The following is a 26136-nucleotide window of genomic DNA, read 5'->3' as shown; positions in this document are numbered from 1 at the left end:
TGCAGCCCAGTCACCTGGCCCAAGTACCTTCCCTGGGATAGTTCACATCAGGCCTGGCTGTATCACACTGTTGCCACTCCAGTTTCAGCAGAAGGTTACACTTTAAATTTGAACTTTTCATATTGAAGCATAAATTGAAAGTTGCCTAACTTGGTCATTGATTTGGTCACACATCCGTGTGTCTGTCCTTTGGAATACTAGCACTGCTGTGTTACTAATACAGGTTGGTCACTAGGGCCTCCCCAGAGGAAAATTCAAGTTAGGAGCAAATTCGGAGCAGTTATTGATTTAACAGTCCTCCAAATGCTTTTGTAGACAGAAGGAGTGTAAAAAAAGACTCCCAGCGATAAGCAGGCCAAATACCCTGGTTGATAATAGTAGCTAATGTTACTGACTTTTGCCGTGTGCCAGGCGCTGCTGTGAAGCCGCACGTGTGCTAATCATTTAATCCTCGAGTCAGCCCTGTGGGGTGAGTCCTATTCTCAGCAGGACACAGAGTCATGATGAGTCTCACTCCATCACACATGTTGGAGGGACGGAGCCTGAAGCCCTGGGCTCCCCCGCCCTTGGAAGCCACATGCCCTCACCCGTTACACCTGCCAGCCCTGAATCCTTGCCTGCTGCCCCACGCTTTTGGGAGCCAATTTCTGCCCCCGCCGTTGTCTCCCACCTCCCTTGTCCCAAGTCCCTCCACACCCACTTGTGGCCAGTGTTCCCAGGGCTCCCTGGTTTTTCTTCAGCCTCCTGCCCGCTTCTTCCACCTTCTCCCCATGGCCCCAGCATGAAGGTTCCTGGAGTGGGCCTGCCCAAAGCAGGGCATGGACTCCAATGCCTCTGTGACCACCCCTCTCCCCAACACCTCTCCCCAACATGTCCTCTGTTCCAGCCACGCGACACTCAGCCTCCACCCCCAACTCTGCCCGCCAAACACTCCCTTTCTGGAGGCCACTTCCCCAGTTTTTCTGTCGACACCCATGGCCTGACCACGGCTGCCCCAGCCCCTGGTCCTGGCGGCTCTCATGGGGCTGGCCTCTCTTTATCGTGTCTTCCTCAGCATGGAGGAGACATCACCCAGGAGGCCTCCCTGAACCACTGAGTCTTTGCAGGGTGCACCCCGTCCCGTGCCTCCTGGGCCTGGACCCGCTGCTGAGGTCCCCCTGCAGGAGCCGCCCTGTGTGGGGAGGGCCATGGCCACTGTGTTCACACTTGTCCCTCCCAGCACGATCACAGTGCATCGTAAACAGAGGCTCCTGATACACGTTTGCTCGGTGAGTGGCAGCTCGGTAGCCACAATTCAGAGCGAGAACAGCAACAAGCCTCAGGGGTGTCTCCCCCAAGGCAGGCATCAGAGCTTGTGCTGTGGAGCTGGCACCGTGCCCTGCATCCCCAGGCAGAGGTATTCTAGTTAACGCTCCCTCTCTAGTTTATGTGCAGTCAGTCAGGACTGTGGCTAATCCTATACATATTGGGGATGTATATTTTTTTTGGAAAAAGTACATGGAAGTTCAGGACCTCAGGTTAAGAGTGAGCATTTAACACTCTCCTTGGAGTCAGTCAGTATCTAAAATTATTTATCTCAGTCTTTGGATTCCCACCTCTGAGTTGGCTGCACTCCTGGGTGTCTTTAGGTGTCCTTGACAGATTCTCAGAATAGTTGACTTAAAAACATACGTGAAACAAAAAGTACACCATACAGTATTTTACAAGGAGGGAGAGAGAGAAAGACAGGTGAAGTGGCAAGATGGTTTAACTATAAAATGGTTAAGGATTATTGAGGAAGTAGTCCCAGGATCATTTGATTAATTTTAGAGTATTTATTAAATATGAATTGATTGCGAGAAACTATGGATTCAGAAGTGTAGACACTGGCCACCTCTTGATTGAGTCTCTCCATGATGGCTTTTCCTTACCGCCTTCTGCTGCAGCTTAAACTCTTTAAGATGGGCACCCTGCTTTGTTCTGATTTTACTCTGTGTACAGCATACACCAGGCCTAAAATAAATATTTATTGACTAAATCATATTGTCACTCCCTTTCATAAATTCACAGTCTGGGTCAAATTCCAGTAAGGACTAACAATGGATTTCTTTCAGTCAGGCTTGCTTCTTTTGCAGAAAGCCCTTGGGTTCCATCTGGAAAAGCTGTTCCTTGTTACCTTCCCAGCAGATAGTCCTGCACACCCAGAGCAGGGCCTACCACCCGTCACAGCGGCTTCCCGGGGGAGTGTATACTGCTACCACAGCCTTTAGTGGGCATTGTAAAGTTGTAGGCTAAGTGTCCACTTAACCAGCTTTTTCTGTTTGTTTTAAATGAGGATTTGGTGAGAATAAAATTCACATAGACGGCAGCTTGACATATGCTGATGTTCCTGCCATGAATGTCTGGATCCCGTAGAAACTTGATGAATGTGAATCGAGGGGGTGCTGAGTTCTCCGAAGGCACACATCCTGGTCTCCCCCTTCAGGGTGGTTGGCAGTCCCTGACGTAGGTAGCGCGGTCTGTAATGACCTTCACGTCTAGAGTGGCCAAGGTTAAGAGCAACAATACAGATAGAAACAAACTCCAGAAGTGTAGAGGGTCCACCATCAGTGGGCTCTGTCCCTGGCAGAAAGAGGCCACGAGACCCTTCCAAGGAGGGACTTTTAACCCCCGTTTCAGCCCCAGAATGTGACACGAGCTGCCACCACTCAGAGGAAACACAGCTGGAAGACACGGCGTGTCCTGGAGGCGGGTGTTCTCCGTGAGGCTGTGCGTCTCTGGGAAGCTCATGGGTGCAGTAGTAAAAATATGACCTTATCTCATTTTCACTTTACTCTCAACTTTCCAGGAGAGTGTCCCGCGTAGAGAGCAAGACGGAGCTGCGTTTCGACCACCGCTGGTGTCACCTGTGCTGACTGTAATTTTTATCCATAGGTTTGAAGACATACCTGATAGCGGGTCAGAGAGCGAAGGAGTCTCACTGCAGCTGTTCAGAGGCCTTACTTTCTGGCTTTGAGGTCCTTGACGGCTCGCGGGTGTCCTCAGGCCCTAGGGGACAGGGGACAGCGTCGCCAGGGAGTGTCAGTGACTTGGCGCAGACTGTCAAAACCTTTGATAACCTTAAGGTTAGTTTTTTTTTTTTCCTACTTCTAAAACATGATATTAATTCTGCAGTAGAACATGTGAAATAATAACCATCCTTCAGGTCTGTGGCAGAGACTTGGAATGCCCTTTCATTTTTTTTTTAACATTTTAAAATTTAGTATAAGGTTAGCAGCATTTTGCATTTTTAATATCTTTGCTTTTATGATATTTTATGCACCCCCATTTTCTTTTTACACATAGACTTGCTTCTAACTTGAATTACTATTTTCTTTCTCTATGAGCTACGATGTCTTGGGGGGATTTCTGAAAGCTCACGAAACGTGATGATAGTCAAGGTGATTCTCTCAGCGTCTTACTTTGAGGCCTAGTTCATATCTTATTTCAGAGACCACTTTCTCAAGTACTCATACGTCTCCTGAAATCCCGTGTTTTATATAATTATTTTAAGTTTTGTTGGTGTGGGTAAATCCCGTGCTGTATAGCTCACTGGAAGAGTGCAGGCATGCCAAGAACATTCTAGTAGTTCATCAGTGGGACAGAGATGGCCTGGTGGTTGAATGGCTGCACACATTCCTGTCCTAACAAACCACCAAGGAATTAACACAATGGGCCTGGAGCCTGCAAAGTCACTCTAATGTGTGAGTCGTTCCTCGGACTGATACCTTTTGTTTATTTTTACAGTTTACATATTTGCTGTTTCTTTCTTTTTTTTTTTAAAGAGACAGTTAAAACCTTTTCACTTCGCTGTTTTGTGCTCTCAAATAACACTGTTATGTGTGGTCAGGACGATGGTCTGCCGGTGTGGCTGTGACCCAGCCCGTTCCCGCGTGTCCTCGTCCATTAACACAGTTGAAAGCTAGCGGTCTCAGTGTTTCATGGTGTGGCACTTGGCTGCAGTGTCCAGCTTGCTTCACTGTGTTGGACTCTGTGGTGCCTCTCCTCCAGGTGCTGTGTGTGGCTCCCGTGTTCAGGTTCGTGGACCGCACGCGAATCGTTTTCATCGTGTGCTTTGCTTCCTTGTGCAGGGTTTCTCAGTCTCGACACCGCTGGTGTCAGCTTCAGGCTCGACTCCGTCGACACTCTGGGTGGAGAACTCTTTGGACGGGGGCGCCCTGTGCGCTGTGTGAGGCTAAGCAGCCTCCCTGGCCTCCCCCTACTGGATGCTGGGAGCAGCCCCTCCTCGCAGGGTGGCAGCCCCAGCCTCTAGGCCTAGCCCCACATCACCTAGCAGGAGGGGAAAGGTGCAGTCACTCCTGCTGAGGAGGGGGTGTTAGCCCCCCTCCTCCCCGACGCTCTCTGGTGGGTGTGTCACAGTGGGTGTGGCAGAGATTTCCGCAATGCCTGCACTCATTGGAGCCAGCTCCTTTGCCTGGGCGGCTGTCTTCCAGGAGTCAGAGAGAGGAACCCCCTTCCCACGCCACCCTGCAGCTCAGAGGCCAGCACCGAGCACAGGCCAGGCTGGGAAGAGCAGGGAGGGGACCGAAACGTGGCTTCCAAGCCTGGCCTTCTTACCGGAGGACAAAGCGTTTCCTCAGGCTTCCAACTGGGCTGTAGCCAAGTAGAGAAACAGCTCAAGCCAGAAGTAGACGCTTCGTTGCATTTGTGTGCCACTTAAGATGATGTGCGCGCGCGTGTGTGAGGCGGGGCCCTCAGCACACCACATGCCTGCAGCGTTGGTGACAGCGGTTCTGCACTCAGTTGCCTTTCGAAGGTGTTTCGTCCTCCCGACAACATTTTTTATTCTAGTTATCAATCTACTTATGTACTTACGTATTTTGGGTCTGGTTAGGCAAAAGCAATTTAGCATACTCTGTTGCCATGTGTAAGTTTTCCAGATAATCTTGTGATCCCTGAAGGGTCTCTATGCCCCTTCCCGGAGGGGACGATGAGAGCATATGAAGTGTCCTCTCAAATTAGTTTTGGGAGGAGAACAGGACATCCCCATCCTGAGACGAGGACACCCTGAAGGTAGCATTCCTAGATTCACAGAGTGGAAGGAGCAGGAGGAGACAGGAGGCCTGGTCTGCATGCCAGGATTTGCCACTCAGGGTCCCTCCTCACAGCCCTGCTCTGGGCCCTGGTTTCTGGGCGTCAGCAGGGCGAGGGCATGTGACTGAGAGTCATACCCTCCGGGGACCTGAGTGAGTCCCTGTGAACTGTCATCCTAGACTTGAAAGGCAGAAAGCTGAGGTCTGCTGTAAAGAATACGTTGATTATGATCTGGCAGGCAAGGTCTCCCCTCCAGCAGGGGTTTGTGAACGAGGCACAAGTGCATGAGCACTCACTGGGCCCAGGCCTCTGGGAGGATTCCTCCTGTGAGCGGGCAGTGCCTCACGTGGGTCCCTGGCCTGTCGCTGGTGTCATCCGCACTCCCGTGAGCTTTTGTAATTTGCTGGGTCATAGACAAGTTCCTCCCTGTCCTTTCCCAGGATCTGCAGACTCTCTCTGTCAACAGGCTTCTTTCCCTTGGTTGCTGCTGCCATCAAGAGTTGGCTCCCGTGGGCATTTCTATCTCCCTATATCTCCCGACCCCTGCCCAACATGGGAAACCCTGCCCAGCTTAAGGGGCCTGTCAGAGAGAGGGTTTCCCCAAGTAGGTTCCCTCGAGCAGTAGTTTCTCAGGGTGGCATAGGTGTCAAGTATGGAAAAAGTGTTCTGCAGTCAAGTCAGTGTGGGTTAAGTGACACTGAAGGTGTCTCTTTGCTCTAGGCCTGCTCAGAGCTTTAGCACAGTAACGTGCATGGGTAGGTCTCCAGAAATGGTATGCAGAGTTCTCTGGCCTCTTCACCACAGATTTCTTCTTTCAAGCTGCACCTTTTGGCAGCCTGCTTGTCTAGTGGAAGGAGTTCTATAACCAAGCCCAAGGACCCTGTGTCTGCAGCAGAGTCAGGGTTTATCTGCAGGTGCCAAGCAATGCGGTGGGGGACGAGCCTCAGACCACTCCCGCTTGGTCTTTGAGTTGAAGAGGAAGACTAGCGAAGCTGGAGTTAGTCGTCATGCTGTGGCATTTCTTAACTGTGGTTTCAGGAGTCAGGATGGCTCTGGCTCGTGATTCTCTGGCCTGGGGTCCCTGCTGGCCTATGGCTGGGGTCTGTGGCTCATCTTGCCCTGGAAAAAGCAACCTGGCGGTGACGCCGACAGCAGCAACTCAACGCGCTGATGATGCTGTCGGCAACACCGTCTTAGTCTCCTGACGCTGGCTGAGGCGTGTTCAGTTAGCCCAGCGTCGAGGTCAGAGGGCACAGGAAAGGGAGTAAGGTTTTGGATAGAGAGATTGATCATAAACTCAGTAGGGGAACTCGGTGTTAGAGTGGCTCAGCTGCAGTTTCAAGGAAGAACCAAGGACTTAGAGGAAAGGGGTTGCATAAACTCTCGGGGAGTGAATCCACGCGTCTGGTCCTGTCACGCCTCTCTCCTGTGATGCGCTTGCTTCCTTGTCCCCCAGACTCCCCTCTTGCTGTCGCCCTGCAGCCCCCTTAGTCTCCCGTGATTCCTCCAGCTAGCAAGGCCACCTCCCTGTCTCTGAAGTCTAGCTCAGTTAGTCTGTACCACTTGGTTATAACACACGCAACCTGAAATGTATGCTTTCATTTCTTATGCACCTTCCTGTGAGCTCTTTGCACGCAGGACCCGTGTGTTACATAACTTCAGTTTCTCCTGAGTGCCTAGCACGGTGTCTAGCATGAAGTAGATAAGTACAGCTTCCTTTTGGCTTTTTTAACTTTTTGATGATGCACAGAGACCTGTAACTCTGCAGAGCTAGACTGAGGGCTGCACTGGAAGCCTGGGCAGAATTGAACAGAACCAAGGCAAATGCCTGCAGAGCTCTTGTTTTCTGCTCCTGTCACTCATACCCCATGTGTCTGTAAGTTATCAGCCAGTTCACAGCTAGAGAATCGCCACCTGATATTTCATAAAATAGTCTGAGTACGGTGATGACCTGCTAAGAAACAGTAGTGGTGTCAGAGGTCAAGGGCTTCGGCCCTGAGGTTTTAGGTCAGAGGGAACCCTTCACACCCAGTGTGACTGGCTTGAGTGACTGGCTGTGAGTGATGCTGCTCAGGAAGGTTCTGGCATCCCATATTGTCCCTTCCCCACAATAGAGCGCTGGCACTCACCCACTGAGCCCCATGAGCTGTGAGAACATCTTATGTCGCCTCTGAAAGGCCTCCCCAGGAGGCACCTGCTTGGCTGATCTTGCATTTGCCTCAGTCCCTTATTCAGAACCCAGGGCGTGTTCTCATGGGGCCTTTTTCCCTGTTTGCAGTTGGTAATGAGGCTAGTGGTGTGGATTTGCCCACGTAGGGGCGATTCAGAGAGGACCTGTTCCAGCTCATAAGGGTTATACTTATATGGCTCTCGTGGTAAAGAATCTGTCTGCCTTTGCAGGAGAGGCAAGAGATGTGGGTTCAATCCCTGGGTCAGGAAGATCCCTAGAGGAGACCATGGCAACCCAATCCAGTATACTTGCCTGGAGAATCCCATGGACAGAGGAGCCTGGCGGGCTATGGTCCACAGGGTCGCACAGTTGGACATGACTGAAGCGACTTAGCATGCACACACACACCTGGGACCACCCTGCTGTTTCAGTTGCTGTGGCTTTTTAAATGACTCTAAGAAAATGATCGCCTCTTTTATCTCCTTGTTATTTATATGTGAAATCATTATGAATCGGCTCAATCCGACGTGAGGGCCTTTTATTTCATTGTATCAATAGATGGAAAAAGTAATAGACTTTTCTCTTTATCTGTGTGTGTAGTTTGTGCCTGAGTGCTCAGTCATGTCTGACTCTTCGCAACCCCATGGGCAATAGCCCGCAAGGCTCCTCTGTCTATTGGATTTTCCAGGCAAGAATACTGGAGTGGGTGCCATTTCCTCCTCCAGTGGATCTTCCTGACCCAGGGATCGAACTCACGTCAGTTTAGACATAAAGTATTTATTGTAAATAATTGTCTGAGTTAATTGGTGGTGATGGTTGCACAATTCTGTGACTATACTAAAGACTACGAATTATATACCTTAGATGGTGAGTTGGATAGATACAGCATGAATTGTACCTCCACGAACCTGCTGTACAAATAAGTAAATAGTAATCTGAATGCTGGCTCTGAAATGTGGATGCAAAGTAAGTTTTGTTTGTTTTTTTTTAAAAGGACTTTTCAAGTTGCATCTATAGTTTTAGTCGTGTGCATGTTTCCTTCAATTAGGAGGAAGCACATCACGTGTAAATCGATAGCTCTTCCTTGTAGAACTCCAGCTAATAGATTATAAAAAGAATGAAAGAAAATCAGCTTTAGAGCATCACAGTAATAATTGCTTCAGGCAAGATCCATTGGTGAGTTCTAACTGAAGTGGATAAAAGTTTAGGGACAAACAGGACATTTGCATAGCCTCCCAGCATCTCCCCTCAGGTAGTTACTCATTTTAAAGGGAAGGATATTGAGGGAGTTCCCTGGTGACCTAGTGGTTATGGCTCTGCACTTTCACTGCCCTGGCCCAGGTTCAGTCCCTGGTCAGAGAACTGAGATCGCCCAAGCTGTGCAGCTCAGCCAATAAATGAACAGATAAAGGGAAGGAGAGTAACTTGGCAGTGGAAAACCTAGCAGAGCCCACCTTCAATGATGGTTAGCATCACGATGAATGGAACCAACCCCCACTACCGCATGTTATGTGCAGAGAAGAGTGCATCCCCTCTATGGGATTCTTCCCTCAAACCCCAAACCTCCACCAACTTCTGAGAAAACATTAGATAAATCCAAGTTCAAGGGCCAGAACTCATCAAAAGTGTCCCAGACTGGAGGAGACTAAATGTGCATGGGAACCTGGAACAGGAAAAGAACGTCTGAATGAAAACTGCATCAGGGACTTCCCTAGAGTGGTTAAGACTCCCAGTGGTTAGGACTCTATGGCTGGAGCCACAGGTTCGATCCCTGGTCAGGGAACAAAGATCCCACATGCCACGTGCCATGGCCAAAATAAATCAATTAAGTAAAATATATGCAAATTATTTTGAATTTGCGTGTATTTTAAATATTTTAATTTGAATGTTTTTGAATATTTGAATTTGCATGTATTTTTTCCCAATTATTTTGAATTTGCATAAATTGCAAAGCAAATCTGTTGCAAATAGTGGAATGAATCTTGACAAATCAGTATATATTTTTTTTAATCTGCAGTGTGGTTAATAGTATGGTGCCAATGTTAAGCTCTTCGTTTTGATAACTGGACCACGGTTCATGTAAGATACTAACTGTCAGTGCAGCTCGGGTTTTTGTATGGGACTCTCTGAATTGTCTAAGTCTAAAAGTGTTTCAAAGTAAAACATTAAGTATACACATATAAAATATTATGTTTGTATTGTTTTGTTATAAATATAGTTATTATTGTTATATACTACACTACACATGAATTTAAATGGGAAGGTTAGTCCATTTCATTTAATTGACATGATCAGGTAGTAGAGTATCGCACATGTAGGGAATTTCCCCAAATACCAAATATTTTCTTACTTTGACTTTCTGATGGAACTTTATCATAGCACAATGACACTCTTCTTGCCTTATCAGCCTCGGTCATTAAACTCAGTGGTTGTTTAGGGCTCAGAAACCTGAGGAGGTTTCCAGGGTTCTGCACTCCATGACTTGGAGGTTTTGCGCCTGGTTCTTACAGATGTGTGTTTTGTTTGTTACTTTGCCTCCAGTATTTTCAGGCTGTCCGCTTGCTGTTCTTACTGTTTCTGGATGCCTTTCATTTTCTGTAATAATTACTGCTTCTGTCTTCCTCTAATATTTGGCTTCTACTTTTCTCTAGGATTTTGTTAACAGCAGTCATCCATTTGGGAGTGTGCATGCCTGTGCAGACCCACTAGCTTGGGGAGGGTGCCTTGGCCCTCCAGTGGCAGGCTGCAGCCTGGGGAGCCTCTGCCCCACATGGCAGGTGGCCTCTGTTCACCCAGAGGTGTCACATGTGTGGTTGGGGTCTGTACCTGTGACTCTGGGCCAGTCCCTTCTCTCTGTGCCTCAGTGCCCTCGGGTGGGAAATGGGCTGATCACAGTGTTACCCAGGTGCTTGGGAGGACTCAGCACAGGCCCCTGTGGGTCATGTGCGCTCTTGCTGTGTATGTGCTCCTATCTGCCATGTTCTACCTGCGTCTCGAGTTTAGGAGGCAAGGGACACTTCTGGTCCTAGGAGGCTTGCTGAGACTGAGCAGGCAAAGCAGGACTTTCCTCATGTTTTCTCCTTGATTCTCAGAAGAGAGGTCTCCGTGTCCCCTTCCCCTTCCTCGACAGCTGTTGGCTTAGAGCTGGTTTTATCTTGTGAAGAGAAGTAGCCTTCAAGAAAAATCTATCTTATAGCTCTGTGCCATTCATTCTAAAGAGAATATAAGGTGTGTGTGTTGAAATGTGAAATGTGTTAAAAACAAATACAGAGGCACCCAAGTGTGTTAGAGAAATAGTTACAACCTTCCCTCCAGAGCTCTCGTCCTGATGCGGGTGGCCGAGGGGTAATCTGGGAAGATGCAGAGCTTGCTCCTGGCCTTCTCCATGGGAGCTTGGGTTTCCTGGGCAACAGCCAGCACACTGCTCGGTGCGAACAGTCCCTTGTCCCGGGGACCTTAGCAGGTCTTGGTGAAGCTTCCCTTGGTGGCACTTAAAGGAGCCAGGAGGTGGCTATAACTGCCCGGGTCACTTCAGGAGAACAAGGCAGAGGAGATCAAAGTGCCAGGATTATTCTTGGGTCCCCTTTGTGCCAAGAAAAGAGGCAGAGAGAGGCTGCTGCGTGGTGGTCAGGGGTCAGGAGCCCCATGGTCGGACCCCCCACTGTGGCCAGTCACTTCTGCCTCACAGCAGTGACAGGAGGATTAACAGAGATCAGGCACATGAGATCATGGGTGTCGCATGGATAAGCACCTGACAGGGTGCACTGGCACGTCCTAGGCACTGAGGTGTCTCCATGTCTTGGCAGCTGCTGTCATTAGAACAGTGGCTTTGACCCACTGCGCCTGCAGAGAGGCTGCCCTGCATGTCAGCTGCTCAATTCAGGCAGGCCCCCAGAGCCCCCAGCCAAGGCTTCTTGGGGTCAGAGATGCCGACAGCTGCTCAAGGGGAGAGACAGGCCTTTAATGATCTAGCAAACGTTTCACAGAGGGAATTTGTGTGCCTGACAAAACCCAGTATGTAGGGTGTTTTAATCCAATTAAAACAAAGCAGGCAAATAGTTCAAGTTGCTGTGTGTCTAGGGGACAGGGGATCAAACCCGCCCACTGTTACCTGGTGAGACCCTCATGGAGCACAAGGGGCTCCCCCAAGAGATCAAGGGAATGTCGAGATATGAGAACATCTCCATCAGGGCAGACATTTTTCTCTAAGGTTTCTGTTTCATTTGTTTTAAACTTAGAATCAATACAGTTTCCCCCAGAAAAGAAAAGGGATTTGAACTCTAGTTTGTGAGAAACGAAATCCCTGCCCTTTCTATTTGGTTGGCCAAAAGGTTCATTTGGGTTTTTCTGCACGAAGGTATGAAAATCCAAACAAGCCTTTTGGCCAACATAATACTATCCCGGTCAGTACTTGTTTACAAATTGAAGTATAGTTGTTGTATGATATGATATAAGTTGTGCATGCTAAGTCTCTCCAGCTGTATCTGACTCCGTGACCCTATGGACTGCAGCTAGTCACTCTCCTCTGTCCATGGGATTCCTCAGGCAAGAATTATAGGTATACAGTATAGCGGTTGACATTTTTAAAGGTGATCTTCTCTTTGTAGTTATTGTAAACTACAGGCTATATTCCCTGTGTGGTATCAATATCATACCCGGCAGTGTTGAGTCTTTTCGAGGTCAGCTAATTCCTGCAAATGTGTGAGAAGGGCTGGGTCTGTAAGCTCATCCCTCTGCTTTACAAGAACAGCCCACCTTCGCAGGGAGCTTGAGAACCTTCACTTAGGGTTCAAGTGTGGGTTAGCGGCTAGTTTAACAAGAGCTGTATTGAGATATAACTCACATACAATAAAATTCACCCTGTAGAGCATCTAATTCATTGGTTTTTAGTATGTTCGTAAAGTTGTACAGCCATAGCCATGGTCAATTTTAGAACATTTTCATTCCCCTGGAAAGAAACCCCACACCCATTCCAGTCACTCTGCATCCCCTTGTGCCTCTCATTCCTGTGAACCAGTAGTCTCCTTTCCGTCTCTGTGGAGTCACCTCTTCTGGACATTTTATATGGATGGAGTCCTATGATATGTGGCCTCTTGTGTCTGGCTGCTTTCACTGAGTGAGTTTTCAAGGTTCATGCATTTTGTCGTGTATATTAGGGCTTTATCCCTTTGGAGAGCTGAATAATGTTTCGTTCTTTGGACATCCCCCATTTCATTGATCCACTCACCCGCTGATGGACATTTGAGTTGTTTCTGCTAAAGAGTAGCCGCTGTTAGGGTGCATTCACGTACAGGCCTCTGTATGGATGTGTTTCCATTTTCACGCTGCCTGTTCCTTTGTAACTTGTCCTGAGACGTTTGGTAAACTTTCCGTTGGGTTGTGCCCTTCTTGTGTGACAGATTGCAACAGCAGCTGACTCATCTGAGTCACATAGTGAGGTTGTGTTGCCCGAGTGAGCTCTACGCTCTATGCTCTTCTTGTAGACCTGCCCATCGTGCGGAATCACGTTCACTCCCAAGCCAGAAGCTGGTGCAGAAGGTGGAGCGGTCCAGAACGGCTGTCAGGAGGAGCCCAAGAACAGTGCCAAGGTACCGGCTCTCAGCCCTGGTCCCTGCCAGCGCCTCTCTCAGTGTGCCCACCAGAGGGGACGTCCTGTCGGGTCAGCTTCTCAGTTCTGAGGGAAACTCCTCCTGGGTGACATCACTGCACACCTTCTAGTCCTCTGGGTTTTGGACAGACGGATAAAGAGCAGGATGGATGCTGACCTGGTGGGACTCCCTGACGGCAGTGAGACCTGAGGACGTGTGGCTGAGGGGAGTTTGGGAGGCTCTTTGGGGCTGGAAGCTGGACTCAGTGGCTGGTGGAAGGTGGATGTGGAGGAGAAGAGGGGCCTCCTCAGGATGAGAGAAGAGTCTGCCCCCACCATGTCCTGGTTGCCTGGAGGAGTTGGGGGGAACGGGGAGAAGCAAACGGTTGCTCGGGTTAGAACACAGACCTGGAGGTGCGGGTTGCAGTGTGTGGGGCACAGTCCAGGGGCCTCTGGTGTGGCTGCGTCGGGGGGACGGCGCTACTGCAGCCCACACACCAGCCTCTGCTTTTGCCCTGCTTGTCCTGATGCAGGCCTCCGGAGGACCCAGCTCCAAAACGCAAAATGGACTTCTGAGTCCTCCCCCGGAGGAGAAGCTCACCAACAGTCAGACCTCCCTGTGCGAGATCTTACAGGAGAAGGGCAGGTGGGCAGGCGTGAGCCTGGATCAGTCAGCTCTCCTTCCGCTGAGGTTCAAGAACATCCGGGAGAAAACGGATGCCCACTTTGTTGACGTTATCAAGGAAGACAGGTAAGAGGGAGCCAAGGCTTGCAGGTAGAAGCACCGCCCCCGCCCCCGCCGCCACCGCTGCTTTTCTGAGTCCCCTTGCCCCCTCCAGTGTCAGTGTGTCAATAATTTGAAACGAACAGAGTGAATAATACGGAGGGTTCCCATTATTCCCTTTATACCCAGTTTACCAATGTTTAACATTTTACCGTGCTTGCTTCATCCTCTTTTCTCTCCCTGTGAAAGTTATGTGTGTTTTTTTTTTTTTTTCTAAACCATTTGCAATACATTGGACACATTGTGCTCTCTACCCCTTAAGACTGTATTTCTTGAGAACAGGGGTGTTCTTGTATATGATCATAGTTACAGGCTGCAGTTCCTGTTCTGGTTTTGTTGGGTGGCCCCCTGCGTCCCTGACAGCATGTCCTCTCCTCTGGTCCGGGACCCGATCCAGGATCATGCGCTGTGTTGTCAGGTTTGTCATGGTTGTCAGGCCTCTTCCATCTTCAAATCTGGGGGCAGTTCCTCAGCCATCCTTCATCTTCCAAGACGTTGACGTTTTTGAAGCATGCAGGCCAGGCTCTTATATAAAATCTTCCTGAAGTTGGATTTGTGTTGAATCCCTCAGGATTCTGTCTGGGCTGTGGGTGTGTCCACACCCAATGGAGGGGACTCGTCTTCTCCAGCCCTAGAGGCCCAAGGCGCCACTATGATGACCTTCGTCGGGCAGTGCAATTGATCATCTGGGCGACTGTTGCCAGCTTCTGCAGTCTGTGCTTGTTGTTTTCTCCCTGTGACTAGTCAGCCACCCATGGCATCACGTAGAGATCCTGTTCTTCATCGCACTTCACTTGACTCATCTCCACTGATGACTCTTGCCTGTAATAGTCCTTACTGTGCTGGTCAGCATGGCGACTGTCCTGCCGCAGCACTGACAGCACGTTCTCCACTTAACACTTGGCATTCTGCAGTGAACAGCCTCTCCCCACTTACCACTTAATCTCTCCATGTGTGGACATAGAGATCCATGTAAACCCGCATGGAGTACTGTTTTACTTAACAGGGCATCCTTGACCACTGTCCTAAAGAGTGTGATGCCCTGGTCATCCTGAACCTGGCCCCGGGAAGCCCCGTTCAGGTGGCTCTTGCATCCTTCTGACATAGCCCTTTCATTTGTCTTGAGCCATTTCTTACTTTCCAGCACAACACCTCAGTTTATATTTTCCCTGCCCCAGCACAGGCATCAGCTATTTCTCCAAAGAGCCCTGGCTCCTTTTATTGAAAAATGGTACTTAGATATGTTAGTTATTAATGTTCGATTGATTGTAATCAAAGGCATACACTCACTATGTGACTTCATTCCTTTTACATTCATTAGAACGTGTTCTGTGATTTCTGCATGTGGTCTGTTTTGGTGAACGTACGATAACACACTTAAAAAGAATGAAAACTCTGCATTCTCAGGATGTTGCAATCCATAAACCTCAATTAGATTCAGGTGATTGGCAGCAGTGTTCAGATCATGTGTCTCTCTACTGAAAATGTGGGCGGTTTTTCTATCCATTATTGAGATAATTGATAAGATGATTATTATTTCTATCAATTATTGAGATAGTAAATAATCCCCAGCTATGGTTATGGAATTGTCTGTATCTATCGCACAGAATTGTCTGTGTCTCTGTCTCTTTGTTTCAAGTATTTTGAAGCCCTTTTTTAGGTACATACACACTTGTGAGTGTTATATGTTCCTGGTAATTAATCCTTTTATCATTTTGAAGTGTCCATCTTTGTGCCTAGTAATACTCTGTCTTGAAGACTGCATTATCTGGATATTAACAGTCACTCTAGCTACTGTTTGCATGCTATATCATTTTCCATTTAAAAAAATTAAAACCTGGGTCTTTATTATTTGAAATACATCTCCTGTGGGTCTTCCTTTTTAAATCACTCTGACAATATCTGCCTTTTTATTATATTTTAATATACTTTGTTTTTAGCCATACCTCTTTGCATTATTTTTCTTTTAGTGGTTGCTCTAGGCAGTCTTATATTTTTGTAGTCTTCCTATCGTTAATATAGTATCATTTCACTTTAAATGTAGAAATCTTCTATCAGTATAGGTACATTACCTCTCCTCTCATCCTTTATGCTATGGTTTTCACATGTTACATATATATACACATTATAAACAACAACCTCCAATTCCAACCTTTTGGTAACCTCAGGTTGGTCTTTTTTGATTGCTTTTTGTTGAGGAGGGACCATGTTTTCCTGTTTCCTTGCTTGTCTAGTAATTTTGGATTATGTTGTGCACATTGTATACAAAACTCTCCATTCTGTTACATTCCTTTGAAGAGTATCAACTTTTTGTTTGTTTCAGCAGCCAGATAAGTGATCTGAACTCAAATGCCAAACTCTGTCTCCCCTGAGGTGGGCAGCAGCTGTTCTTTTTGCCTTTATTAGGCTGCTTGGAGTTGGCTGCACACATGTGCGTTTCAAGGGTCTGCCAGAGATGGGAGCAGAGCCTGTGTGCAGAATGTAGGGCTCTCCCTTCTTGGGTCCTCTCCCTCTGGGATGCCCAACCTCATTTTCCATCTGTGGGCATGCTGAACTCTCTCTCCTGGTTTTCCAAGTCAGTGAGACTGGAGCTTTTCTATCTGAGTTGTAGCTATCCTACACATGGTGCTGACTAATGGCTCTCTGCAGATGAAACCCGCCCCCCCCCCCGCCCCGCCCCCAAATTCAACTTCTTCCAGGTGTAGCTCCACTTACTGCTTCAGGCTAATCGCCAGTGTTTTCAGTTGTTTTTATATTTTGTTCAGGGTTTACCTTGTGACTCAAATGGTTAAGAATCTGCCTATAATGTAGGAGACTCAGGTTCAATTTCTGGGTCAGGAAGATCCCCTGGAGAAGGAAATGGCAACCCACTCCCGAATTCTTGCCTGGGAAATCCCTTAGACAGAGGAGCCTGGTGGGCTAGAGTCCATAGGGTTGTCAAGAGTTGGACACGACTGAGTGACTAACACTTCAGGGTGTGTGGTCGCTATCTGAGAAAGGATTGATCCAACATGAGCTCATCCCTGTTCCCAGAAGTGGGATGGCCCGGTATTCATCTCAAACAAGCAGTACAGCTTACAGTGTGGATCCTGCCTCTTGACTCTTTGCGACCCCATGGACTATACAGTCCATGGAATTCTCCAGGCCAGAATACTGGAGTGTAGCCATTCCTTTCTCCAAGGGATCTTCCCAACCCAGGGATTGAACCCAGGTCTCTCTCAGTGCAGGCAGATTCTTTACCAGCTGAGCCACCAGGGGCAGGAGACTAGGGTTTGATTCCTGGATTGGGAAGATCCCCTGGAGAAGGGAAAGGCTACCTACTCCAGTATTCTGGCCTAGAAAATTTCATGGACTGTATAGTCCATGGGGTTGCAAAGAGTCAGACACGACTGAGCAACTTTCACTTTGCCTCTTGACTGCGGAAATACAGCCTTACGTTTCCTCCTTGTAGCTGCTTTGTTGTTTTTCCCTCTGTCCTCACTCACCAAGTGAAAGGGAAGATGGAGGGGCAGTCAACACTTGGGGGTGGCGTTTTTTCCTCTGCTGAACCTGAGAGCCATAAGGAATCTCGCACTTATCACCAGGAGTCGTCTGAGCGTGGAAAGGACGATGTGTAGTGGCCCTTGCTGTGTGCTGGGCGCCTGATGGGCACTTCATGTACTTAATCTGCTTTAATCATTCTGGCAGTTACTGTGTGAAGCAGAGAGACAGCCCACAGCTATATTTTCATTTTAAAATTATATTAACATCCCCTTAGATTTATAGTAATTTTCTGCAGGATAAAACGGATATGACTATTTGCTAGCCATCCGTAAAAGAATGAGAGAGCCACGTAAAGCAGGCTTGATTTCTCTGCTATTAAAATCATCGAGCATTATCATTTTTCAGGTTTCACACACAATCTGCATATGTGACAACGGCTCCAAAATTACACTGACTGTAAACACAATTTTGTGATAACAACCTGTTAGCGGTGACAGTGGTAATTACTGTCAGTGCTCTGAGTGACAGGACAGCCGGTTCTGAATTATGTGTGCAAGGAAGCCTCCGAATCCACATAAGCACGATCCACGCAGGGACCTGCTGGTCCTTCAGAGGGGAGCGTTTCATGGAACAGAAAAAGCTGCCGCCTCCTTCTAATTCTGGATGCCAGAAGATGTTTTCAAAAGCACAGTTCTACTGCTGTGTGTTATATTTATGGTGAATGGGCATTCTTTCATGGAGGTGCAGCCTGAAATGGGATTCTGTGTAGAAGCACGAAGGACTTTCCAGAGAGTTCTAAAGGGGTGGTTGAGCAGTATCTATTGTGCCGTGACTTTCAGGTTCAGCCTTTGTGACATGCTCCACAAACGGCATCTCTGTAGCTAACGGTGATCCTCTGATGGAATAAGTGTGACGATTGTGCTGCACGTGGATTGATTGCATTTATCATCTCTTCTAGCCTGATGAAAGACTACTTTTTTAAGCCGCCCATTAACCAGTTCAGCTTGAACTTCCTGGATCCGGAGCTCGAGCGGGCCTACAGGACCAGCTATCAAGAAGAGGTGTGTGTTTCCTCATAATTTTACTAAAGACGTGCCGGTTTTACTCAGTAGTTCTCAGTCTTGTGCTTGGGCAGCCATTTTTCATTTTCCTGAGCAACAGGAATTTGAAGGCTCGTTTTGATCTCCCACAGTCTGTATGTAAGCCCTGAATTTCACCTGTATGTGAATTCATCCCCACAAAGGAGAAAACCCTAAATCTGTCTACAGCAACTCAGCTTGTCACCTCTTGGTCTCCTTCCCCTTCAGCTGGTGGGTGCCCAGGCTCCCCGGCCATGCTCCAGCCCCTGGAGGCCTAGTATGGGGAGGGGGGCTCCAGCCCCACCTGTTCTGTTCTCCAGGAGGACTTCTCTCCCTGTTCCCTGTTGGCTTTCTTCCCACTGTGATGGGACACAAATCAGGCCTGCCACCTCACTGGGATTTCCCAGATGCTTCAGGGCTAAGCTCCCCTCCACTGCCCTCCCCTGCCTTAATTCCTGTTGTCCTGTAACTCTGAGCCCAAACGTCACTTCCTTCAAGAAACAGTCCCTGACTGCAGACTGGATTCCCACCCACCCCATACCACCCCCCACCCCTCCCCCCTGCCCATTACACCGTGTCTTCACAGCTGGAATCCTGTATTGAAACCTCTTCTTGTGGGACTGTTGAATCATATGCCTCCCTCCCTGGACTCTCAGCTTGGGGAGGCAGGAGCCCATCTCTTATTCTCTACTCTATGTGGTGTCCAGTCCTCAAACCTGCAAGCGTTTGGTGGGGCTTGATGGGAGCGATGGACAGAAGCAGTAGCCTAGAGCCTGGTTTGAGTTACAAGCAGCCAGCCCCCTGCAGTCTTCCTAGACCTAACCCAGCTGTGTTACAAGGTCAAAAACACATACCCTCCCAGCCCAGAGCCAAAAGGGTTTCTTCTTCGACTTCCATTTGTTCATCCAGAGGATCACCCCTTAGTGTCTGCTGCATCCAGGGCCCGACCAGGCCCAAAAGTCCTGGTGAACCAGACAGGGCAGGTCATGCCTGTGGGGTTGGGTTTCATGAGCCTCTTGGGACCTGAATACCTGTGAACACCCCAGGCGGGGCTCCTCGTGTGGACTTTTGAGTCAGTTGATTGATGCCTGGAGAGCAGAACATCATCTCATTTAGTCCACACAGCAGCCTTTTAAGCAAGTTTATGATGATCCTCATTTTGCCAAAAGAAAGCCAAGGCCAGGGAAGGTTGAAAGGCTGAGACCCCGTCACTAGACTGGAACATCCCCCAACTGCGGTGCTGAGTGCAGAGCCTCCCTAGCAGCAGGCATGGGCTACCCACCCCTCTTGTCACCAGATGCTCCCTGAGCACCTGCTCCTGGGACTGAGGCCGAGAGATGACAGACGCTCTCGGGGAAGCAGTAACCTGGCAGAAGTCAGAACCCAGACTCCTGGGTCCCAAAAGGCCCTCAGAGCACACTGACCCCAGGTTGAGGGCCTAGAGGGAGCCCATGTTAGTGGGAAGGCTGGCAACTAACCCAGTGAAGGAATGTTGCAGAGAGGGGCCAGCAGCTGCAATCCTTGGAGATGAGATGGAGCCTGGGTACCTCCAGGGATCTGGGGGCGCTTCCATCTGGCAGATGGGGTGGAGGTGGCAGGTGGGCAGCTTCCTGCACGGTGGATGTTATGCCAAAGGCCAGGGGAGCTGGGAAGGATCCAGAACAGGGGGTGGCACCATCAGACTGTGCTGTGTAAAGGTCACGTGGCTGAGCCATAGAAGGTGACGGGAGTGGACGAGCCTGTAGTCTAGGGTGCAGGTGGGGTGCTGCCCCTGGAACTTGGGGCAGGGGGTCGAGGAGGGGAGGGCTGCAGGAGCAGCGGAAGGCTCCAGGCGTCCCCACTTAGGCTCCCACTGCACTCGGTGTTTTCCCAGTGAAGCATCGCCATCGTCCACAAGGTGTCGGTCCAGAGTTCATCCTTGTTCCAAATAAGGAAACGAGGCCCAGGGACAGTGGGTGACGTGGTCAAGGCACCACAGCCCTGGCTGGGCTCCTCCTCGCCTGTGTGACCTTGGGTGGCCCCTCGCCTTGGCCTCTGACCTATGCCCTGAGACGAGGAGCATTTCCTCCTCAAGAACTGTGTGAGTGTGGAGTGAGGCTGGTCCCTGCAAGGGTCTACCTGGTGCTTGGAGCTGGCCTCTCTCTCGGACTCTGGCTTTGTCATCATTTTTCCCCTTTGCTGTGATTCTCTAGTACCCCGTGCATGTCGCTTTGTCACACTGACCACACCACCATCTGAGACGCTCATCTGCCCACCATTAGGCTGTGAGCCCCCCAGGGGCATTGTTTCCCGTCTGTCCGTACCCCCTGCATCCCGTGCAGACCCAGGCCCAGAACAGACTCCTGCCATTACTGTTACTGCTGACCTGCTGCTGCTCTAGCCCCGCCTTCTGCTTCGGTCAGGAAGCCCCGAGTCTGGGACCTGGCTTCTAGCACGACTTTCCTGTCAGCAGCATATTTCAGGCTCAGTGTGTCACACGCCTGTGAGAATTTACTGGTTTGTACTCAGCTGCTCTGTGACCTTGGACAAATTTCTGCACTTCTCTGTGCCTCAGTTTCCTCACTGTTGGGCAGGGGGTAGTATCAGGGAGACGGCTGTGTGAAGCATTTCTCGCCCGCACCTGGTCCGTGGGAGGCAAGTGTGCAGCAGACACCCACTGTTCCCCACCTGGGTCGCCTTCCTCCAGGCGGCACACCCAGCAGCGTCTGTTAACCTCCCCACCGCCACCTCCCAGCAGGTTGTAAAGAGCTCTCCCGTGAGGACTTTCGCCAGTGCCACCTTCAGCTCCCTCCTGGATGTGCTTCTGTCGACAACAGTGTTTCTGATTCTCTCCATCACCTGCTTCCTGAGGTACGGGGCCGCCTCCACGCCGCCCCCGCCGGCCGCCCTGGCAGTCTTCGGAGCGGCCCTGCTGCTGGAGATCCTGTCCCTCGTGGTCTCTGTCAGGTAAAGGCCCACCTGCGGGCTGCTCCGCAGCTGTTAGCCTTCAGCTCCCTCTGCTGGCATAACTGCCAGCCGGCTCCGCGAGTGCATTTTTGGATGGTCCTCTTCTCTTCCCTGGCCCAGCCCTGCTTCACAGGCTCCTCCCTCGCGAACCCCTCAGCACAGGGGGTCCCCCTCCTTATCTGCAGGTCAGTGTCCTCTGCGGCCTCAATGCCACCAGTTAAGTCCCTTGAGCTCCCAAACCAGACACTTAGAAAGTGGGAAGATAAGGGGTAAGAAAGCAGAGCAGAGAGAGAGAAGAGGAGGTGTGCAGGGTGCCCCTGACCGGGGCCTCTCCTGAATGCAAGAGTGAAGCCCTAAACCCCCAGAGGAAGCGCAGGCCCAAGTCCATGGGCTCGGGTCAGGCAGTGGTTTCTTCGAGGTGACACGGAAACACAAGCAGCCAAAGAAAACGTAGCTACGCTAGACTTCATTAGAATCTAAAACTTTCATGTTTCAAAGAACACCATCATCACTCTTCACCCCTAAGTGAACGAGGACATACAGAACAGAAAAGTATTGGCAGTCGTGTCCACAACAAGGGTCCAGAATGTTAGCTCAATAATAAAAGGCACTCCGTTTAAAAATGGACAGAGGGTCTGAGAGACATCAGGGCCCCTCTAGGAGGCAGGGCCCTCAGGACCCGCCCAACTGGCCTTCAAGTGCAGCCCCAGCCCCAGGAGCTCACAGTGATTCTGCCGATGCCATCGCTGCCCCAGGCCCACCCCTTCCTCCAGCCCTGCTGCTCTCAGCAGGATGGCCCCACACTGGGGGTCAGAGAGAAACAGGGAGACTGGCCCTGACCTGGAGTTTCTGCTCCTCCCCAGCATCCCAGGACAGGAAACTGTAGCTTCCAGTGCGTGACCCCTCCCCTCCACGCTCACCTCCAGCCTCCCAGGAGGCCCCTTCAGCTCTTTGCCAAAGGGTTTCTCTGCCTTGCCCACAGCAAGCCCTTCTCTGGGGCCTGCCTGCCTCTGTGTCTCGGCTCCAAGCTCCTCGCCAAGCTGCTGGGGACCCACTCCCAAACTAGCTGCGCCCTGTGCGTGCCTGCCCTTGGCTGGGGGGCACCAAAAAGACCCAAACCCTGGTTTTCCTTTCTCCCCGCTCCCCAGGATGGTGTTCTTCCTGGAGGACGTGATGACGTGCACGAAGCGCCTGCTGGAGTGGATAGCCGGCTGGCTCCCGCGCCATTTCATCGGGGCCATCCTGGTGTCTCTCCCCGCCCTGGCGGTGTATTCACACGTCACCTCTGAATTTGAGACAAACATACACGTAAGTAGAGTCTCAGTGATTTTGTGTCCAGGTTCCTCTGGGCTTACGGATCACTTTTTTATTTTTAAATAAGTCTGCTGGCTTGGGACAGGAATTTAAACACAAAGGCCCATACCCTATCAGTCCTTTGAAGTTGTCTTTTTAAAAGACTTGCCTAGGACAGAGGAGCAGGCCTGCCTGGGGAGAGTGCCCTGTGGGGCTGGGTGCTCTCCTACCCTCTGAGTGTCGCCAAATCCCAAGTCAGTTATTTCCTTACATGTTTTATGAGGAAGCATCTGTCCCCCATATCCAAATGATACAGGGTAATACACTGTTGTCCATCAACTGTACTTCATTTTAAAAGTAAAAATAATAACCTTAGTCTGCAGAGCTGGCACCAACCATCCACTGGCACCTCAGCTGGCTGCTGTTGATCATGGAAGGTGCTTCCAAGTTAAACCCATAAAGAGTAAATTCACGCTGCTGTTGCAAGATTGTATTTCTGGTGCCGGCAACTGTAGCACAGAGTGCTGGCGGGCTGGCTGCATTCGCTACTTACACACCCCGATTTCATTTCCGCAGACATGCAGCAGGGTGCCCGCAGGACGGGTTTTGGGGAGGGAACTGATGACCGGGTGGCTTCATGGGGGCAGCCTGCCTTTCCTCCCTGCCAAGGTGACGTGTGTGGTTCCCACACGTCGGAGAGGAATCTTAGTGCCTGTGAGACCTGTAAGCGAGAAAACTGTGGGAATTTAATTAGTCCCATGGTTTAAGATCTGTCCCTGAACTGAGGGTGTTCTGTTCCACAGAAGGACAGGTAAGCGAGTGTGTCATCTGCTCTCGGGGTTCCCAGGTGGAGGGGAGGCTGGTGGGCGCACTGGGGTCCTCACGAGCCCTCCCCTCATTTCAGTCCACCATGTTCACGGGCTCGGCCGTGCTGACCGCCGTGGTGCAATACTGCAACTTCTGCCAGCTCAGCTCCTGGATGCGGTCCTCCCTGGCCACTGTCGTCGGGGCCGGGCCCCTGCTGCTGCTGCTCTATGTCTCCCTGTGCCCGGACAGGTACGTGAGCCTTGCTCGCCATGCAGGGGGTCACCTGCCCTGACGCTGCTTTCGTCCCCTCACACCTTTCCTCTTAATTGAGATATATTATTGACACAGAAGTGTTAGTTTCCAGGTGCACTATGTAATGATTTACTGTTTCTGTACTTTGTGAAATGATGACCACCGTAAGTCTAGTTAAGTTACTCTCAGGAACGTCCTGGCAGTTCACTGGTTAGGATTCGGTGCTCTCACTGCTGGGGCCCAGGTTCAATCCCTGGTGGGCAACTAAGATCCCACAAGCCGTGATGTAAAGCCAAAAAAAGAAAAAAATGTTACCTTCTCAGCAACTTTCAAATATATAGTACAGTATTATTAACTATAGTTACCACGGTGTGTGAGCTTGAGTAAACTCCGGGAGTTGGTATGGACAGGGAGGCCTGGCGTGCTGCAGTCCATGGGGTCGCAGAGAGTCGGACATGACGGAGCGACTGGACTGAACTGACCTCGGTGTGTATTACTTCCCCAGGACTTAACTACTTTATAATCGGAACTTTGTACCTTCTGAGAACCTTCACCCATTTTACCCACCTTCCGCCCCTGCCTCTAGCAACCCAGTCTGTTCTCTAAAGAGTTCACGGTGTGGTTTTTTTGTTTGTTTTTAGAGTCTACATGTAAATGAGATCATATGGTATTTGTCTTTCTCTGTCTGACTTATTTCACTTAATGCCTCCAAGGTCTGTCCATGTTGTCACAAATGGCAGGATTTCTTTCTTTTTTGTGGCTGAATCATATTCTGTTGTATATATACCATGTTTTCTTTATCCATTCATTCATCGACACATACTTAGGTTCCTTCTCATCTTGGCTATTGTAAATAGTGCTGTAATGGACATGCGGATACAGGTGTCTTTTCAAGTTGCTGTTTGTGTTCCCTTCAGATGTTTCTGAACTGGAACTGCTAGGTCATATATTAGTTCAATGTTTAATTTTGGGGAGACCCTCATAATGTTTTCCATAGTGGCTGCACCAGTTTACTTCTCACTAGCAGTGCACCGGGGATTCCCTGGTAGCTCAGCTGATAAAGAATCCGCCTGCAATGCAGGAGACCCCAGTTTGATTCCTGGGTCGGGAAGATCCCCTGGAGAAGGGATAGGCTACTTGATCCAATATTCTTAGGTTTCCCTGGTGGCTCAGCTGGTAAAGAATCCTCCTGCAATGCAGGAGACCTGGGTTTGATCCCTGGGTTGGAAAGATCCCTTGGAGGAGGACATGGCAACCCACTTCAGTATTTTTGCCTGGAGAATCGCCATGGACAGAGGAGCTTGACAAACTACAGTCCATGGGGTCCCAAAGAGTCGGACACGACTGAGCGACTGAGCACAACACAGCAGTGCACAAGAGTTCTCTCGTCTCCATGTCTCAGCATCACTTGTTACTTCTTACCTTTTTTTGTTTATACCTGTGCTAATAGGTGTGAGGTGATGGTTTGCTTGATGTGCATTTCCCTGATAATTAGGGGGGTATTGAACAGCTTTTCATGTGCTTATGAGCCATCTCTATGTCTGCTTTAGAAAAATGTCTGTTTAGATCCTCTGCCTGTTTTTCAATTAAATTTCTGGGTTTTGCTATTGAATTGTGTCTGTCACTTGTTCTTTCTCATCAGTACTAATGCCCTCCACCCCAACAGACATTTACGTCTCAACAGGAAATAGCTTTCAGCCTCATCAAGTCAACAACTTGATGAAATACCCAAAGAATAATATGCAAAGGAAAGAAAAAGGAAATAATTTTTAATAGCAAAATATGTATTTACCTGTAGACTTCCTGGGGTGACCACCCCCAGCTGACGTCATGGAGTAGTCACATGCTAGAATTCATAGTTGTCCCATGGTATCCTCAGGGGATTGGTTCTCAGACCCCTTCCCCTAATACCAAAATTCAAGGATGTTCAAGTTCCTCCTATAAATGGCACCATATTTGCATATAACCTACAAAGCTGTTTAGACTACTTATGATACCTAATACAGTATAAGTGCTATGTTGTAAGTTGTAAGCATGCAGCAAATTTAAATTTTGCTTTTTTGGAACTTTCTGGAAATTTTCTTCATAATATTTTCAATCTGAAAGTGAAAGTTGCTCAGTTGTGTCCAACTCTTTGCAGCCCCATGGACTATACAGTCCATGGAATTCTCCAGGCCAGAATACTGGCGTGGGTAGCTCCTCCCTTCTCCAGGGGATCTTCCCAACCCAGGGATCCAACCCAGGTCTCTCCCGCATTGTATTCTGTACCCGCTGAGCCACAACGAAAGCCCAAGAATACTGGAGTGGCTACCGGGCTTCCCTGATAGCTCAGTTGGTCAGGAATCTGCCTGCAATGAAGGAGACTCCGGTTCGATTCCTGGGTCAGGAAGATCCACTGGAGAAGGGATTTTTGATCTGAGGTTGGTTGAATCCAGAGATGCAGAACCTGTGGATGTAGAAGGCCATTTGTATTTACAATGAGGAAGTTTGAATTTAAGAAAGTAGAACCAGAAGCCATTTCATACAAGACTATCAAGAAAACGAAATGTTAGAGGTGGATGTGACACACAAAAGAAGTAGCTGGTTCTGACCTCGTGTAGTGGGGCTAGTGTGCTGAGACAGGTCACAGACTGTCGGAGTGGAGGAATTGAAGAATGATGGC

General features: G+C 49.5%; 1 protein-coding gene across 3 annotated transcripts in view; it reads left to right on the top strand.

Annotated features, from left to right (window-relative positions):
• Positions 1 to 26136, top strand: part of ADCY9 (adenylate cyclase 9) — a 109499-nt gene that overhangs the window by 65063 nt on the left and 18300 nt on the right. For 2 of the 3 annotated variants that reach the window (XM_019987468.2, XM_070779553.1), the window contains 7 exons: positions 2914 to 3104; positions 12727 to 12831; positions 13364 to 13581; positions 18056 to 18158; positions 20911 to 21122; positions 22271 to 22430; positions 23320 to 23471. In XM_019987468.2, coding sequence (XP_019843027.1) covers positions 2914 to 3104; positions 12727 to 12831; positions 13364 to 13581; positions 18056 to 18158; positions 20911 to 21122; positions 22271 to 22430; positions 23320 to 23471 — 1141 coding nt within the window. The remainder of the gene's footprint in view (positions 1 to 2913; positions 3105 to 12726; positions 12832 to 13363; positions 13582 to 18055; positions 18159 to 20910; positions 21123 to 22270; positions 22431 to 23319; positions 23472 to 26136) is intronic. The other variant, XM_019987469.2, reaches the window with a different exon arrangement.

This window comes from Bos indicus, chromosome 25 (assembly GCF_029378745.1).
Source record: "Bos indicus isolate NIAB-ARS_2022 breed Sahiwal x Tharparkar chromosome 25, NIAB-ARS_B.indTharparkar_mat_pri_1.0, whole genome shotgun sequence".
Taxonomy (NCBI): domain Eukaryota; kingdom Metazoa; phylum Chordata; class Mammalia; order Artiodactyla; family Bovidae; genus Bos; species Bos indicus.
The sequence above is the reverse complement of the archived record's forward strand: the minus strand, read 5'-3'. Positions and strand labels throughout refer to the sequence as shown.